The sequence below is a fragment of the Xenopus tropicalis genome, chromosome 8 (assembly GCF_000004195.4).
Source record: "Xenopus tropicalis strain Nigerian chromosome 8, UCB_Xtro_10.0, whole genome shotgun sequence".
Taxonomy (NCBI): Eukaryota; Metazoa; Chordata; class Amphibia; order Anura; family Pipidae; genus Xenopus; species Xenopus tropicalis.
In genome coordinates, this window is record NC_030684.2 from 120,002,416 (window position 1) to 120,019,248 (window position 16,833).

At 39.6% G+C, this 16,833-nt stretch overlaps 1 protein-coding gene across 2 annotated transcripts in view; it reads left to right on the forward strand.

The window, feature by feature from the left end:
* zfyve26 (zinc finger FYVE-type containing 26) overlaps positions 1-16,833 on the forward strand; it is a 59,123-nt gene that overhangs the window by 12,601 nt on the left and 29,689 nt on the right. For both annotated transcript variants that reach the window (XM_031891017.1, XM_002937207.4), the window contains exons 3-13: positions 7,197-7,286; positions 7,727-8,255; positions 9,993-10,126; positions 10,777-10,941; positions 11,028-11,116; positions 11,983-12,137; positions 12,245-12,460; positions 12,552-13,208; positions 13,434-13,517; positions 14,266-14,313; positions 15,064-15,215. In XM_031891017.1, the coding sequence (XP_031746877.1) occupies positions 7,197-7,286; positions 7,727-8,255; positions 9,993-10,126; positions 10,777-10,941; positions 11,028-11,116; positions 11,983-12,137; positions 12,245-12,460; positions 12,552-13,208; positions 13,434-13,517; positions 14,266-14,313; positions 15,064-15,215 (2,319 nt within the window). The remainder of the gene's footprint in view (positions 1-7,196; positions 7,287-7,726; positions 8,256-9,992; positions 10,127-10,776; positions 10,942-11,027; positions 11,117-11,982; positions 12,138-12,244; positions 12,461-12,551; positions 13,209-13,433; positions 13,518-14,265; positions 14,314-15,063; positions 15,216-16,833) is intronic.

Genomic DNA, 16,833 nt, shown 5'->3' on the forward strand with positions numbered 1-16,833 from the left:
CCATGGGTGGGCTGGAGCTACCACTCCACATACTCTGTATATACGGGAGGGGTCTCTACGTTGATAAATAAGAGGGTAATATTTACGCTACTAAACCTAAAGACGGACCAAAGGGGCAGATATGTTTTTATTCACTGTAAAATTTTCTCTAGAGAATGTATACTGGCAAATATATACATCCCCCCACCATTCTCAGAAGAGGTGCTGCGAGAACTAACTAAATTCACCCTACAATACCCAAACGCGACTATCTTAACAGGGGGGGACTTTAACACCACTCCCAACCCCAGTAAAGATAGATGGAAACGGGATGGCACAAGCGGAACCGGGGAAAACCATAAGTTTAATGACTGGCTCAACTCCCTGGATCTTATAGATACATGGAGAGTATTTCACCCCTCCGCCCAGCAATACTCCTGCTACTCTAAATCCCACCTAAGCCTATCCCGTATAGACCTGATCCTTACCCCCAAAACACTGCTGCCAACAATACAGTGCATAGAATTCCTGCCCAGAGGCATATCTGATCATGCACCCCTTGAAATGGTGTGGGGATGGGGGTACGCAACAGGCACGAGAAGCTGGCGCCTTAACCCAACTTGGATAACTATAGTGGGGAAAAAGGAAGAGATTGAAGCTACACTACAGGAATACTCAGTAAACAATCCCCCATCTGAAGAAACACCTCTCAACTGGGACGCCTTCAAGGCATATCTGAGGGGGGTATATATATCTGAAATTAACATAATCAAATCCAAAACCAAAACCGCAGAAACACGCCTTAAGGCACAAATTACCCAAGCTGAACAGGCAGTGATAACAAACCCTACCCCCCACACACACTTAAACCTACAAACGACACAAGAAGAATACCAAAAATTCCTAGAAGCCAAAACCAAAAAACAACACTTGTTCCTTAAATACAACATATTTGAACAGGGCGCCAGGACAGGGAAAATGCTTGCACGCCTTGCCAGATCCGAAACCTCCCCACCAATAATCTCATCTATCAGGAACCCCTCGGGCCAAATCATAGAAGACCCCAAAGCTATTAGCAAAATATTTGGGACCTTCTATGAACAATTATACCGGACACAACTAAACATACCAACACACCAGCTGTCCCAATATATAGACCAAATTCAATTACCTACACTGAAAAGGGAACAGAAAGAAGCACTGGAGGCAGACATCACAATAACCGAAGTCCTAGAAGCCATCTCTACTCTTTCCAGCGGGAAATCGCCAGGAAAAGATGGCATACCCATAGAGATATATAAGACATATGCAGATACAATAGCCCCACAGCTACTACAAGCATATACAACAGCCTTAGCCAAAGGGGAACTAACCCCATCGATGAGAGAAGCCTCAATAATAGTTCTTCCCAAACTGGGCAAAGACCTGCAGGAATGCGGGTCCTACAGACCGATTTCACTTCTGAACTGTGACATAAAAATACTGGCCAAAATACAAGCCAGACGCCTCCAGCAGGTCATAGACAACCTAATAGCCTCAGACCAAACAGGCTTCATGCCCCACAAAAGTACAGCAATAAACCTCAGGAGACTGTACACCAACCTAGCCATTGAACATGACAACCGGGGTCAAAGAGCCTTGGCGATGCTGGACATCGCCAAGGCCTTTGACACAGTAGAATGGCCCTTCCTATGGCAAGTAATGACCAAAATGGGCTTTGGGCCCCAATACCTGGCCCGTACTAAACTACTATACTCTAACCCACTAGCCTCAGTAACAGTAAATGGAATACCCTCCCCACATTTCCAACTGACCCGGGGAACACGACAGGGATGCCCCCTATCCCCACTCCTATTTGCAATAGCTATTGAGCCACTAGCAGCTACAATTAGAAACGACCCCAGGATAATAGGCTGGAAAATTGGGCCCCAACAAGAGAAGATACAGCTCTACGCTGATGACTCTCTAATATACCTGGCTGACTGTACCACATCCTTGAATAAACTAGCCCACACGTTGCAGGAGTTCGGAGACCACTCTGGCCTCAGGGTAAACCTCACTAAATCTACCCTATTTCTGGTAGACAAACAAAAAAGTAACCCCGACCACAACCAGCACTCACTGATAGTAACCCCAGAATTTAAATACCTAGGCATTAGGGTATCCCTACCTATCTCCACCTACTGGGAGATGAATATATTACCTTTACTGGGCATGATGGAAACAAAATTTAAACAATGGGCAGGCCTCCCCCTCAGCCCCCAAGGCCGCATCAGTCTGATAAAAATGACAATACTCCCCAAAGTATTGTACATACTAACGCAGGCTCCCATAAGGATCCCTAAATCCTTCTTCAAAAAACTTGACAAGCTAATGGGCTCCTTTATATGGGGAACGGGGAGAAGGAGACTCAAACTGGACTCCCTCAAAAAAGCCGCAAATAGCGGAGGAGCATCCCTACCAGACTTTGAACTATACTATCTGGCTGCCCAACTAGCACATACTAAACCCTGGCCCACCCCAAAACCCACATGCCCATCCACTAAACTGCTAATGACCTTGAACAGCCCAGAAAGGCCCGTCCTACAAACAATGCTAAAAATCCCTCCCAACAAACAACACAATACAACCCACCCCATAATATCCCTAACTCGTACCCTATGGTCACGAGCTGAAGCAATATGTATGCACCGCACCAAACACCCAGACACACCCATATGGAACAATAAAGCACTCAAAGAGTTCACCCATATAGAAGCAAGCCGGATATGGAACAACAAAGGTGTGCAACTATTACAACACCTGATACATGATAACTCCCTCAAACCCTTTGACAGACTCCAAAGGGAATACGAAATCCCCGACACCCAATGGCTAACATATAGACAGATACAACATGCTTATCACTCTGACCCCCCCAAAATGGGGAAGTCACCCTTTTGCAAAATACTGGAGGTACAAACAAGCCAACATTTGGTATCCACCCTATATAGCACACTCAGATTCTGCAAATATGAAAAAACCAACGCTGGCCTCTTTAGGGCATGGCAAACCGATATTCCCTCGCTAACTGATGATGAATGGTTGGATGCTCTGGAGGCACCCGGGTTTGTATCCCCTAATGCCAACCACAAAATGATTCAGAAACTTATCCTTCACAGAGCCTATTTTACCCCACTAAGACTACACAGGATGAACCCCCAATTATCCCCCAACTGCACCAGATGTGACCTAGCTCCAGGTACCTTTATCCACATGATGTGGGAATGCAACAAACTACAAGTATACTGGAGAAAGGTATTCACCACAATTGCAGAAACAACAAGGGTGCAACTTCAACCCTCCCCAGAACTGGCCATACTAGGAGCATGCGATGACTCCATGGGCAATAAAGGCCAGCTAACAGTAGTACGACAGGGCCTCTTCCAAGCCCGCAAGTGCATAACACATCATTGGAAAGATGTACACCCTCCAACCCACCAGACCTGGCTAAACCAAATGCAGAAATACCTTGATTGCATGCAATATCTCTATACCAAAAAAGCAACCCCAGAGATATACGAGAAAACATGGGGGACCTGGCCCCCCCTTTAGACATTACCCCAAAAGAAGCCAAAAACCCACTAAGACATGGGCAACAACAAATAAACCTACCCACCAAGAGCCCAGGTCAAACCCCAGACCCCCAGAACTACCCACGGAACGAATAGGCAATAACCCTGGTTATCTACTATATCATATACCATGCTATGCAATCTCAATGTTTTAATATTACCCTTCGTTTATCCTCTCTTCTATATTTGCTCTCTTTTGTATGCTCCTCAAACCTTGTGTAAGATCTACATCATTGGTAAACAGTTACCCCCATACATGCACAATGCCGATACTACAGATCGTGTGAAATACAGAAACAAAAACTCAAATGTTTTTTAACTTGATATGTAATTAAAGATGTACATATGATATATGTTTAACGATCAATAAAGGTTATGATGTTAAAAAAAAAAAAAAAAAATCACAATATGATCAGAAGCCAGACAAACTACAGCAACACAGGCAAGGCAGAGTAGAAGAAAAAAAAAACAGATAAGATAAACAAATCTGGCAAAGAAACCCCACCCCTCCCTTGAACTCTAGACCTCCCTAAAAAAAACCACCAAGGACAATGTAGAGCAAGAACAATCCGGAACAAGCAAAGAAAAAAAAAAAAAAAAGCAAAAGCCAGTAGACCAACAGCAACACAAATAAAAATGATTATGACCTAATTACTATTGAAATAAAAGTAATACAAGCAAAGTTCTGTAAATACAACCAAGAACAATCAATAAGCAAGAACAGTAAATGAACAGCAACACAAATCTAAAAATGCAATGGAACCACTGACATGCAATAAAAGGCAAGAAAAGAAATGCAAAATCAAGGTAATACGCAGAACTGGAAACTCAGAAAATCACAAGAAACACAAGAAAAATGAGATTATGCTGTGTGGCTTGCGTTCAGGCAACCTGATCACTTGTCACACTGCAAAATCAAGCTAACACAAGCAATATAACTGTAATAAAAGTACAACGCAGAACTTAGAAATCAGAAAATCAATGAAAAATGAGATTATGCCGTGTGACTTGCGTTCAGGCTACCTGATCACTTGTCACACTGCAAAATCAAGCTAACACAAGCAATATAACTAATCAAAAGTACAACGCAGAACTGAAAACTCAGAAAATCACTAAGAAACCCAAGAAAAATGAGATTATGCTGTGTGACTTGCGTTCAGGCAACCTGATCACTTGTCACACTGCAAAATCAAGCTAACACAAGCAATATAACTGTAATAAAAGTACAACGCAGAACTTAGAAATCAGAAAATCAATGAAAAATGAGATTATGCCGTGTGACTTGCGTTCAGGCTACCTGATCACTTGTCACACTGCAAAATCAAGCTAACACAAGCAATATAACTAATCAAAAGTACAACGCAGAACTGGAAACTCAGAAAATCACTAAGAAACCCAAGAAAAATGAGATTATGCTGTGTGACTTGCGTTCAGGCAACCTGATCACTTGTCACACTGCAAAATCAAGCTAACACAAGCAATATAACTGTAATAAAAGTACAACGCAGAACTTAGAAATCAGAAAATCAATGAAAAATGAGATTATGCCGTGTGACTTGCGTTCAGGCTACCTGATCACTTGTCACACTGCAAAATCAAGATAACACAAGCAATATAACAGTAATAAAAGTACAACGCAGAACTTAGAAATCAGAAAATCAATGAAAAATGAGATTATGCCGTGTGACTTGCGTTCAGGCTACCTGATCACTTGTCACACTGCAAAATCAAGGTAACAAGCAATATAACAGTAATAAAAGTATAAAGCAGAACTTAGAAATCAGAGTTATACAGTAAAACAAGTAAAACAGAAAATAAAGTACAATGCAGAACTGAAAAAGCAATGAAACACAAAAGCAATGAACAAATGAAATCAATAATATAAAATAAAACTGATCAAACAGTGATAAGTGTGTAAAGGCTAAAAAATAAAGGCAAAGTAAAAAATATGTATGTGTGCACACTTGCAAAAGAAGTGAGTGTGTGTACAGGTGTGTATATGTGTGTGTAAGTGTAAAAAAAGTTAAAAAAAAAAAAAAGTGGAAACTGCAAAAAAAAAATCAGCAAAAAAAAAATTACAATAGTGTAAATGGTGTAAAGTGTATAAATGGTGCAAAAAAATGTACCTGGGGCAGATCTCAAAGGCAGGCTGGCAGATCTCTGTGCTGGAGGGTCGCAGGGGGCTGCAGGCACGTCCACGAGGCTCCAAGAGTGAGAGGGCGGCGCCAGGGGCAGGATTTAAATACCCCAAGCAGCAGGCACGTCTTGATGACGTCGCTGCGACTTGGGGTCAGTCTGGGGGCGATCGGAGGCGGCGGAGGACGTCCAGGGCCGGTGAGCTCGTTGCCTAGGGGGTTGTGGGGCTGGCAGCGCGTCTCTGCACTCGCATTGATCGGCGAGTGCAGAGAACGCGCTGACTTAGTGTAAAACGTAGCTCCTACGTGCTGGGCACTTAGCGACTTTTTTTGCCAGCACGTAGGAGCTACGGCCTTGGCAGCTAAAGGGTTAATAGAAAGAGGCCTGGGGTGCCTGTGAAACCTTTCTACATTCAGTTATCAATAGGGCAACCACACAGAGTGACTTTGACCTGAGCTAGTCTGAACTATTATGCCTTGCAAAAATTCCCATGTAGCTGCATGAGTTTTTGAAATGTTCAATAAGCAAACAAGATTTTGAATGGCAAGTTTGTTCATCTGCAGAGCAAATATGCCAGTAAACTTGCTTGCATATGATACTAACTTGCTTAACCTTTTCTGAGGTTTTATATATTATAAGAAGATATTCTTGCATACAGAAATCTTTTCTGTCTGCATAACTGCCATAAGCATCGTACTTACATGTTCTATTCCATATTAGCGGTAATTTAATTTTATGCTCTGTTGGCTCATCACTGGGGATGGGGGGGGATACACAAACCCATTAAAATGTACACAACTATGTTAGAATTATATCTTATAAAAACACGCGTAGATAGGCTTTTCTTTGGCTCAGTGGCCATGTGTTTCAATTAAACCTCTATATTTGATTGATATAGACTGGGGCATTTTCTGGATCATTACTACAGAATTTTGTTAGAGATTTTTCACTATCTGTTAAATATCAGTTAATCATGTGAAAATGTGACCTCACAAAGGACCAATTATAATGAAGGATCTCACTGAGCACTATTTTTCAGGATGTATTTTACAGCTTATTCATAACATTTGGTGTGTTAAATGTTGGCACCACCAAATTTCTTTCAAAGATTTTGTGTGTACAGTAATTTTATCAGTGTGCTGTCCGCCCAGTTATAAACACCCCCCTTTCTAATTCACAATGCCTACTGGAAGCTGTTAAACAAGTTTTTCTAATTGGTTGTTTCCGGCCCACCTCCATCAATTTACTTGTTTTTTGGCATATTTGTACAATATTGATATTTCAGATTTAGTAGAGGCCTTTCAGCAACATGTTTAAACCAGACCTTGGAAGCCTTCAGATAATTCTGTTTGTTTTAGCTGGAGTTCTAAAGGAAGCTCATCACTGGCGTAGACTGCATTTAAGGCTCTTGATAATAATTATATTTTTGGAAATATGGTTCCATTAAGCTGTTTTGTTGTGTTTCAGAAACACCCAACCCCATTTCTCAAAGGTAAAACAGAATTTCTGCTGCTTTTGGAGGAACTGCAGGATGATGCCTCAGAACCAGTACTCAAGGTAACAGACACAAGTTTAAATTGCACCAAAATCTATTGTTTCAGTATGTGCTGTAAAATTCTAATGCATTCTCCCCCCCTTTTTTTTCAATACACAAATATGTAATGACACTTTTCACAAACCTGCTCACCTATGCCATAAGAGCCAACACAGAGGAGAAGGAAAAGCAGAATGTATTAATGATAACTTTGTAGTGATTACTGTTCCTTCTGCGCTACTTGTGCTCTCAGGCTTGATCTGTTACGAAAAAATATTTTTTTATCTACTCTTTCTCCAGCTTTCAGGGAACAGTTAATAAAAGCATTCTGCTTCTCTTTCTTTTGCCTTTGCCAAGGCATTCGTTAGGTGTAGTTTTGATGTCAGTTTAACTTTTATTTAACGTTTATATATTTAAATAGAAACATTTTAATTATTTCTGATGCATGTCTTTATTTCTTCAGGAGCTCTATGAAGCATTTCTATACAGTCACCAAGAATCAGAAAACAGAAGGGAAATCTCTGGTCCAAGGCTCAGCCCGAAAACTATTTCCTCTTTACGTACTTTCCTCGGTCACAATCCGAGACTTGTACAAGCTTTGATAGGTTTTTTACTCATTGATAATTCTCATCCTTCTGCACTGGAATATAACCATCTCCTACTCAACATCTCTGTGGATTATCTTTTAGATTTAATAAAATCTTTGCAGGAAATGAAACATGGTTCACAAGAGCATTTAGAAAAAGTAGCTGAACAGATTTATGGTGTCTTGGGCACCATGCACTTCAATGGGGAGCTACAAGCCAGTGAACTTAGGCACTTGTGCCAAGAGCTCTTCAGAGCCTGTTGGAGCCATGGAAGCATTCTAAGAGAAGAGCAAATCCAGCAGTGCATGCTCAGGAAGCAGAACTATGCTCTGGTCAGTTTGTACGGAATTGTGGCAAGTGAGAATATGAAAGCACTTATAACTGCACAGAGGAGTCCGGGAAAAGGTAGCCATTATGTCACATAAGCTTTGTGTATATATCTTTCTTTTTTAAGAGGCAGGCTGGTTAATAAAATATAAGAAATGCTGCAACAAGCTAATCAGTTTAATTTTTGTGTGTATCATAATGGGCATAGTGCTCTCAGGTTTGACTGCACCATGCCCACTGTGTAAACTCAGGAACCAACATCATGTGCACAGCTGCCCTAATCTAGGCTTCTGAAGGAGTTCTACATATCTGTATGTGAATTGAACTATAGGTGAACTCCCTCTCTGGCCTGATTTGAGTGTAACACTCACCCTTTTATACCTAATGGAGTCCCACCTTGCCTCTGCTGTGGAACTCCCAAAGGATTGCTATGCTAAATTTTAAAGATTGAAGAAATGTGTATGTGTTTCTTTCTTTTGCTTGGTCCATTTGATCATTGAAAGGGCGTGGCCATTAACTAGGCACCCCTCAGTAATTCTAATCCCTAACCTATTTCCCCACCTCCCTTTAAAATGCTCCTGAAAAAAGTTTTAAAATCAAAATACAAACTGATTGTCATGTGCTACATATACCCAAGCATTGTACTACAGCTACAAACAGAGTCTTCCTATTTTACTGACTACCTTGAGGGCTTAAGGTGGTGAATACATTTATTTTATTAAAGCATTCTAAATGTGCATGAAATATTAGCACACTGCACTACACATGTTTAGTTATTACACCTGTCATTGTTCCATTTTTAGACATACATTGGTTTTGGTTCCTCTCCAGTTAGCAACTGTTAGACAGAGGAAGTATGAGAAAAAGCTCTAGAAACGGTAGTGAAAACCTGACTTGTTATGTGTGTCTTCATACACTGAACTACTAAAAAAAACCCTCTGCCGTAGACATGGAAAGGCCATCTCCCATAGACTCTATTATAAGCAAATAATTCTTTATTTTCTATTATTTTTAAAAATGTCTTTTTTCTCTGTAATAATAAAGCAGAACATTTTACTTGATCCCAACTAAGATATTATTAATCCTTATTGGAGGCAAAACAATCCTATTGGGTTTAAATTATGTTTAAATGATTTTTTAGTAGAACAAATTATGGTCTCCAAATTATGGAAACATCCCTTATCCGGAAAGCCCCAGGTCCCGAGCATTCTGGATAACAGGTCCTATACCTGTATCAGTTAAAATTATTCATTTTTAAAGTTCTTTTTTTTAAAATGTAATTGCAACACAGTACAGTGTTATCCGCATTACATATACAGGTATGGGGCCTGTTATCCAGAATGCTCGGGACCTGGGGTATTCCGGATAAGGGATCTTTTTCTAATTTGGATTCTTATACCTTAAGTCTACTAAAAATGATGTATATATAAAATAAACCAAATAGGATTGTTTTGCATCAGTAAACATAAATTATATCTTAGATGGCCTCAAGTAGAAGGTACTGTTTTATTATTACAGAGAAAAAGGAAATCATTTTAAAGAAAATGTAATCATTTGATTAAAATGTCTATGGGAGATGGCCTTCCCACAATTCAGAGCATTCTATATGATGATTGGTTTCTGAAAATTGATCCCATAGCTGTTTCTATGTCATTCTGTGTATTTCAGGTTCAGTCAGTGTGACCCTTGCGGGGTCATTTGATTACATGGGCTGGTAAAAGCATTTTCCAACATGTGTGCAACATTAATAGAATATATAAGTAACGTATCTATCAAGCTAACAGATCATGTATTTTGGCTATTTGTGTTGAACAGGAGCAGCCTGCGAGCTTTCTGATTCAGAGAGAGCCATCCTTGCGTTATTTTGTGACCCAGAGCAAGTGAACCCATGGAAGACTGCTTATTTTTACTGCCTTTCCACTGGAAAACACTTTCTGGAGCAAATCCTGGTCTGTTTCCCTCTGCTACTGTTTTTTGGGGGCACTTGTAAGGGAGGGATATTTGGGAGTCTGATAAATGGCAGATCTCTTTTTAAATGGCTTAATTTTGTCAGAAACACCTTTTACAGTATTGGGGGAAAACCCTTCTGCAGGAATTAAATTATATTCCACTATTAACATTACAGTTAAACCAATACAGAGATAGTAAGAAATAAGTTCTAGAGTCTTTAAAGGGGACATATTGTGTGACCAACAATATTGTGCCACTGAATCGTACTCATCTAAATACAGAAGGAATGTTCTTTAAAAAGTAGCATTTTGGGCTGATATATTGAAACTTTCTTCAGAAACCCATCTGTTCCACTTCCTGTTGCATCCTTTCCCAGGCTATGCAGGGGGCCGCTGTAGGTAGTGCTTGTGCTTGGGTAGGGAGCATTAGGACACGCCCACCCCTCATTTGAATCAAGAACAGGGACATGAGAGGATCTATAGGGAGCTCCAAAAAGGGGCCATTTTTATAGATATAAGTAATTTTTTGATCACAACAAAACCAGCACCATATATTATTCATGGTTGCCTACAACATTAGAGGTATTTTCATTTATCCTATATCCTATATGTTAGCTGTAGCATTGACTGCAAATGATTTTATTTTTCAGCTTACTGCCTTGGCTCTGCTAAAAAGAGAGGATTTCACAACATTAAGCATGCTGCTAAGAAATGAGTTTAAGCCACTCCGACGTCTCCTTGTGCTACTGGGCTGGACCCATTGTCAGAGTATAGAGTCTGCAAAAATGCTGTTATGCACACTGCACCATAATAAGGTAAGTCACACAGAATGACTGGGCGCAGTTATCACAGAGTGGTATGCTTAGGGGCATGTACTGAGAAATATCTATGTATTTTACAGGATCTGTGCAATGATCTAGTGTTAAAAGAATTCTGTGAAGGACTCATGTATCAAGTTGAAGCATTGGAATGGTGCATACAGCACAACAGGTATGTCCACCCTTTTGTTTTCTCAAACTTAGTTCTGCCTATGTGATCCTGCATTCTTTATTGCATGAACTTTACAGCGTACATGTGCTGTGTGCAGATGTAATTGTCACTGATAATGTGTGAGAGGGAAAATGGCTGCCGGTGAAGGCTGCTATTTGTTTTTGGAAAATGTGCTGATGAATGGAGGGGATGTATGCAGTACAAATGGTGTTGTTTTGGTGAGGGAGATGTGCCCAACTTATATACATGGTAGGAAAATGTAGGGTTTACATGTCCTTTAAAGCAGGGGTCCCCAACCGCTGGTCGGCGGACTGGTGCCAGGCCGTGGGCTGCTTTCTAGTGGGCCACCTCTGTGAACATGCTGTGTACGCGAAGCGTCACCCGAAGAAAGGCGCGTATATAGGCACAATGCTTTTATACACGCCTTTCTTCAGGCGGCGTTGGCGTACACAGCATATTCACCACAGGAGGGAATTAAATGAATGTGCCGGGTGTTTAGAGGCGCCAATCCACAAGACGCGCATATAGAGGCACGGATAATGCAGATGACAGCCCTGCACATATAAAGGCGCAGATGGACACACGTAAGAACGCACGCAACGTAGGGCAAAACTATAATGTAAATGAAACATTGCCTGGTTTGGGCTAGGTCTAGTTCTCCATAGCCATCAGTCAGCAGATTGCATATCCTGGTCATCCCTTATAAAAACCAGACACCTGGTTGTTATGAATTTCTTGACCTGTTTCAAACTTTGTGACTTTTTACATTGAACCCATAGTATGTTGCATGGAGTGGTTGACAAGAGTGAAATGCAAGAGTGAATTGTGTGCAACCCCAGTGATATTTACTTTTACTATACTTTCAGCCAGGTTATTCCTAAAAAGGAGATTCTTCAACACTTGTACAATCTGGACCGCCATTCTGCACTTTATATACTTCATCATCTAACCCGACTCCCAGAACTTAATGAGGAAGAGGTTCTAGAGCTCCTGCAGAGAGGGCCAGCCTCAGCAGGGGAAGGTAGGTGTAACTAACATACGCATATTTTCAATGTGCAGAAAATTGTATTGCCTGTAGACTACTGGCTTTTAATTCCATTTGATACAAATTTCTGCTTTTCCTTTAAGATTCCTCCAACCAGCTAGACAGCCATCATTTGATTTCACAGCGCAACACTGTTGTGTTCCAGGCCTTCTGTGCCATAAAGTATTCAATGTATGCTTTGTGTGTTAATGCTCATCGGCATACACAGTGCAGAGATTGCCTTCCTCACCTGCTCAGTGGATCCTCTGAGGATACAGAATTTCCAAGTGTGCCAGAAAAAGAGACCTTAACTTTTCAAGGTATCAATGAACACAAATTAAATTCTCAAATTTGTTATTGTTGTAGAACACGTGCTTCATTTTAATTGAGTGGTTATTTTCCTTGTTGCAGATCTTTCAGCTTTTTTTGTACAGTATTTTACCAAGTGCCAGTATTATTTACAATTACTGCCTGCCCCTTTTCGCCTTGAAGTTATGGAGAACATTTTCTCCTTATTGTTTGCATCAATAAGTGACTTAAATAAAGAACCTTCACAGTCTGAGGACTATCCCGCTGAAGATGAAGAAGAAGTCAAAGTAAATTTGAGAACTGAAGGACTTGAATTGGACAGTAGCCTTGATAAAGGAGAGTGTTTAGCAGTATCATCACCAATCCAAACCACCCTTAATAAGGATTGTTCCTTTCTCGGTGCTGATTTGTCAGGGATCTCTAACGGCTCACTCACTTCCACTGTAGAGAATGCTCAAAGAACACACTCCATTCTTCCAAGGCCTAACTACCTTGACCTGAAACACTTTACCAAAGGATTGTCGGGGTTCTTAGCTGATGAAGTGGTCCTTGATCAGTTTCTGAAAATGCTAAAGGATCACGTGGATGAACCTAAAGACTGTTCTCCATGGAGTGAGCATAACAAGGAGATTAAACTACTGGAGTGCATGAACCTTTCCGTGACCAAGGAAACATTCAGCAGTAGAGTGCTTCAGCTGTCTAAATATATATCAGATACCCAGTGGAGATACAGAGTAGTAATGAGCAATAGAAATGCAGGTGAGTGTATATTTGCTCTTACTGCAAAACTAGCTGCCTTTGAAAGAACTTTAAATCCCAAGTGTGCAACTGTACAATAAGTCTAATTTCTCTCCTGATTTAGCCACATCAGACTGACTGAAGAAAAACTATACCCCCAGAATAAATACTTAACCAACAGTTTAAACCATATTAGGTGGCCTATTAAAGAATTTTACATAACTGCAGCTGTTTTTTTTGTTATAGAGGAGGAGCTTATTACCTCAAGACGGCCTTATCGGACTTATAAAGCCTCTGGTTTTAGAAGACGAAGCAGGAAGAACAACAGAGGTTTGTAGATATGTAGCACTGCAGCGTGACAAATTTTGGCAGGGAGCTGGAGAGGGGCCGTGCTTAATGGATTTGTTCCTTCATTATACTGTTGTGATGATCATTGGATATGTAGATATATATATTTTTAAGAAAGATAATGTATTTGAATTTACAGTGTGTTTTGGGGCAATTTACCATGGTTTTAAGTATATAAACATTTATACAATACAGGTTATTGTATGTGGTGACTAGGGGATATTTGCTATTTCTTTTGTCAGCAGTGCAAGCCAGTTACAGGGTTAAGGGATACTGTCCATTTATTCCCTGTGTAGGATTCTTGAATATCGGTATGCGCCTAAATTGGGATATAGTAATTTTTTTTGGCCACTTACAGAACTCATATTTATTTTACTGTTAACTGTTGATAAATTATTATTATAGTATTGATAAATTATTATTATTATTATTATTATTATTATTATTATTATTATTATTATTTCTTCTTCTTATTATTTCTTATTATTATTATTATTATTAATAATAATAATAATAATAATAATAATAATAATAATAATAATATTATTATTTCTTATTAGGAGAGTACATCTTTTATTTTTATTGGTTTTTTTTTTTATGCCTGGAGTCACTATTTGAATCTGATACTTACTGCAGTGCTGGCTGCATGCAAATATATGCAAGTCCCTTGTTGGCATTGCACAAATTCCTAATACTTCCCTTTTGCTTTACTATTTTTTTTTTTTTACAGGGAGCAAAAAGCAGATGGAGAGCACAAGTAGCGAGTTGAGCACATCAGGTAAGTTAATGGTCGCAACAGGGAAATTGCATTTATAAAGATATGTGAATACCTTGCACCACAAAGGACAGCAAGGGCTCCCAGATACATTAGGGCAACAGTGTAGAGCCTTTGCCATGTAGTGGGCCAGTTTACTTACTGCAGAACCTTATAATAAAATGATGAAGTCTTGTACAGAAGTCAGTAGAGGAAACTAAAGATTTATTATACGGTCAAGCATTTTATATGAAACATAACAGAAGTGATGCAAAAAAACCCAAAAAACTGAATAAAATGCATTAATACACAACTATAAAATAAATACACTGATTGGGCAGCCTATTAGAAATTCATATATCTAGGATCTGGATTGGAGTCAAATTCATCAATTTTATAGATACATTAGCAATTAAAAATACTAGATATTGAGCATAAAGGTAAGGCTGTTCATCTCAAATTCTGTCTCCAATCAGATAAAAAGGTTTTTAATTCAGAATTGATAGTTCAGAAGGGGTATGTTTGACATATATGGATTAATAATGATAGGAAAAACCTAATCACTAGCACCTCTAAATTAATAAGAAGGTCATTACAATAAAGTTAACTTTGATGTAAGGAACTGGTAAAGTCTTCATGTTGCATAGCATATATGAGCAGCAGACAATAGCAGTACCTCAATGGCTGACAGAAACATTTGAATATTACTTTATGAAAATTAAAATCATTTAAAAAATAGAATTTTTTTGTATGTTTTTTTTCCTTTTGCTCTAGAAAGCTGCGCAAGCAACCTGTCTGCGATAGGCGAGGCTGATCCCAGAATTCAGTCACGACAGCGTAACCTTTTGATTCCCATGATGCTGTCCCCTCCTGAATCTCTCTTGATGTCTTGTATTCTAAGAGGAAACTACCCTGAAGCCCATCAGGTTAGTGTGTTTTAGCTTGGGTTACATCTAGCGCTCCTAAACTTCATATCCTGAACTTAAGATACACACCACAAATCAGATTGATTCTAACTGCATTTTTTGGGGCATTAACCATTTTATCAAGTGTGTTCCATTTGAATGTGTCAGCATTTTATTATTTTGTAGTTATTCTTAAAGGCAAACCTGCAAATGAGTAAAGTGTTGCTGTCGTAACATCATTAATGCCATTTTGTGTGATGCCATTTAATTTTATTATTTAGTGTTTAATAGTGTTATGTTATTTTCGGTCACATTAGCGGCTCAGATTTTGTACGTTATGTAGTTTATAAGTAAACTTATAACCTGTTTTCCTACAATTTGGATTAAAGATGAGAACACTACTAAGCATATTTGTACTACACAATATGTTTTGGACCTCTATGAGCCCTTTATCCTGTGTCAGCCTCTTTAACCCTTTCACTGTCATTAAATGAGCCACAGACATTCTGATCAGCAGTATAGCAACTGATAATGGCTTATGTCATCCCACGCCCATCACATGTGTACACTTGGGGCTAAATTTTGGGCCAAAAAACCCTTGTGTTTGCATTTTCTAGCTGAAATCCATCTATAGAGTGACAGGTGGATGGCTTTCATTCCTGTGACAGGAAGGATTGACCATTTGCCTGCTATTGCTTTTACCCCAGAGGAGAAAACCTATACAGGTATGGGACCTGTTTTCCAGAATGCTCAGGACCTGAGGTCTTCCAGATAAGGGGTCTTTCCGTAATTTGAATCTCCATAACTAAAGTCTGCTAAATATAATTTAAGTATTGAATAAACCCAATAGAATTGTTTTGCCTCCAATAAGGATTCATTATATCTTAGTTGGGATCAAGTACAAAGTACTGTTTTATTATTACAGAGAAAAAGGAAATCATTTTTAAAAATTTTAATTATTTGCCCATAATGGAGTCTATGGGAGATGGCTTTTCCGTAATTTGGAACTTTCTGGATAACTGGTTTCTGGATACCTGAACTATGATGTAAGCCAATGGTCCTTCTTTGCCTTTTAGGACAGTGGCTCTAATTACCTGATCATATCAAGAACCCATGCCATAGACATCCAAAATGGGAGTTTTGACTTGTCAGAAATGACATAGAAATAGCCACAAGAGTACCAGGATATGGATTGCTCTCTGCAAGCATAAAAAAAAGCCTCAGTAGCTTTTCCAGCAGACATTTTATCCTCAAAACTGCAGTATGTGCAGAAGAGAGAGACAAACCAAGCAATATCATGACTGTCTGCAAAAAAACACATACCACAGGGGGTACTTACTGACCCCTTGAAGCTTTTCAAACAAACAAATTGCAGTGGCATTCAAGAGCTTCCGACAGGACTTAACCCTTAAAAATCTTTATTGCGGGAAAAAATGCAATTTTGCATTTTTGCATTTTTTCCGCAATAAAGATTTTTAAGGGTTAAGTCCCGTCGGAAGCTCTTGAGTGCCACTGCCATTTGTTTGTTTGGAGTCTGTGGAGGGGGTGCCGATCCCCCTGAGCATTGTGCACCCAGCGGTGAGTGATTGTTGGAGAGCTAAGGGTGTGCGGGTGAAGGTTCAATTTGTACCCTTGAAGC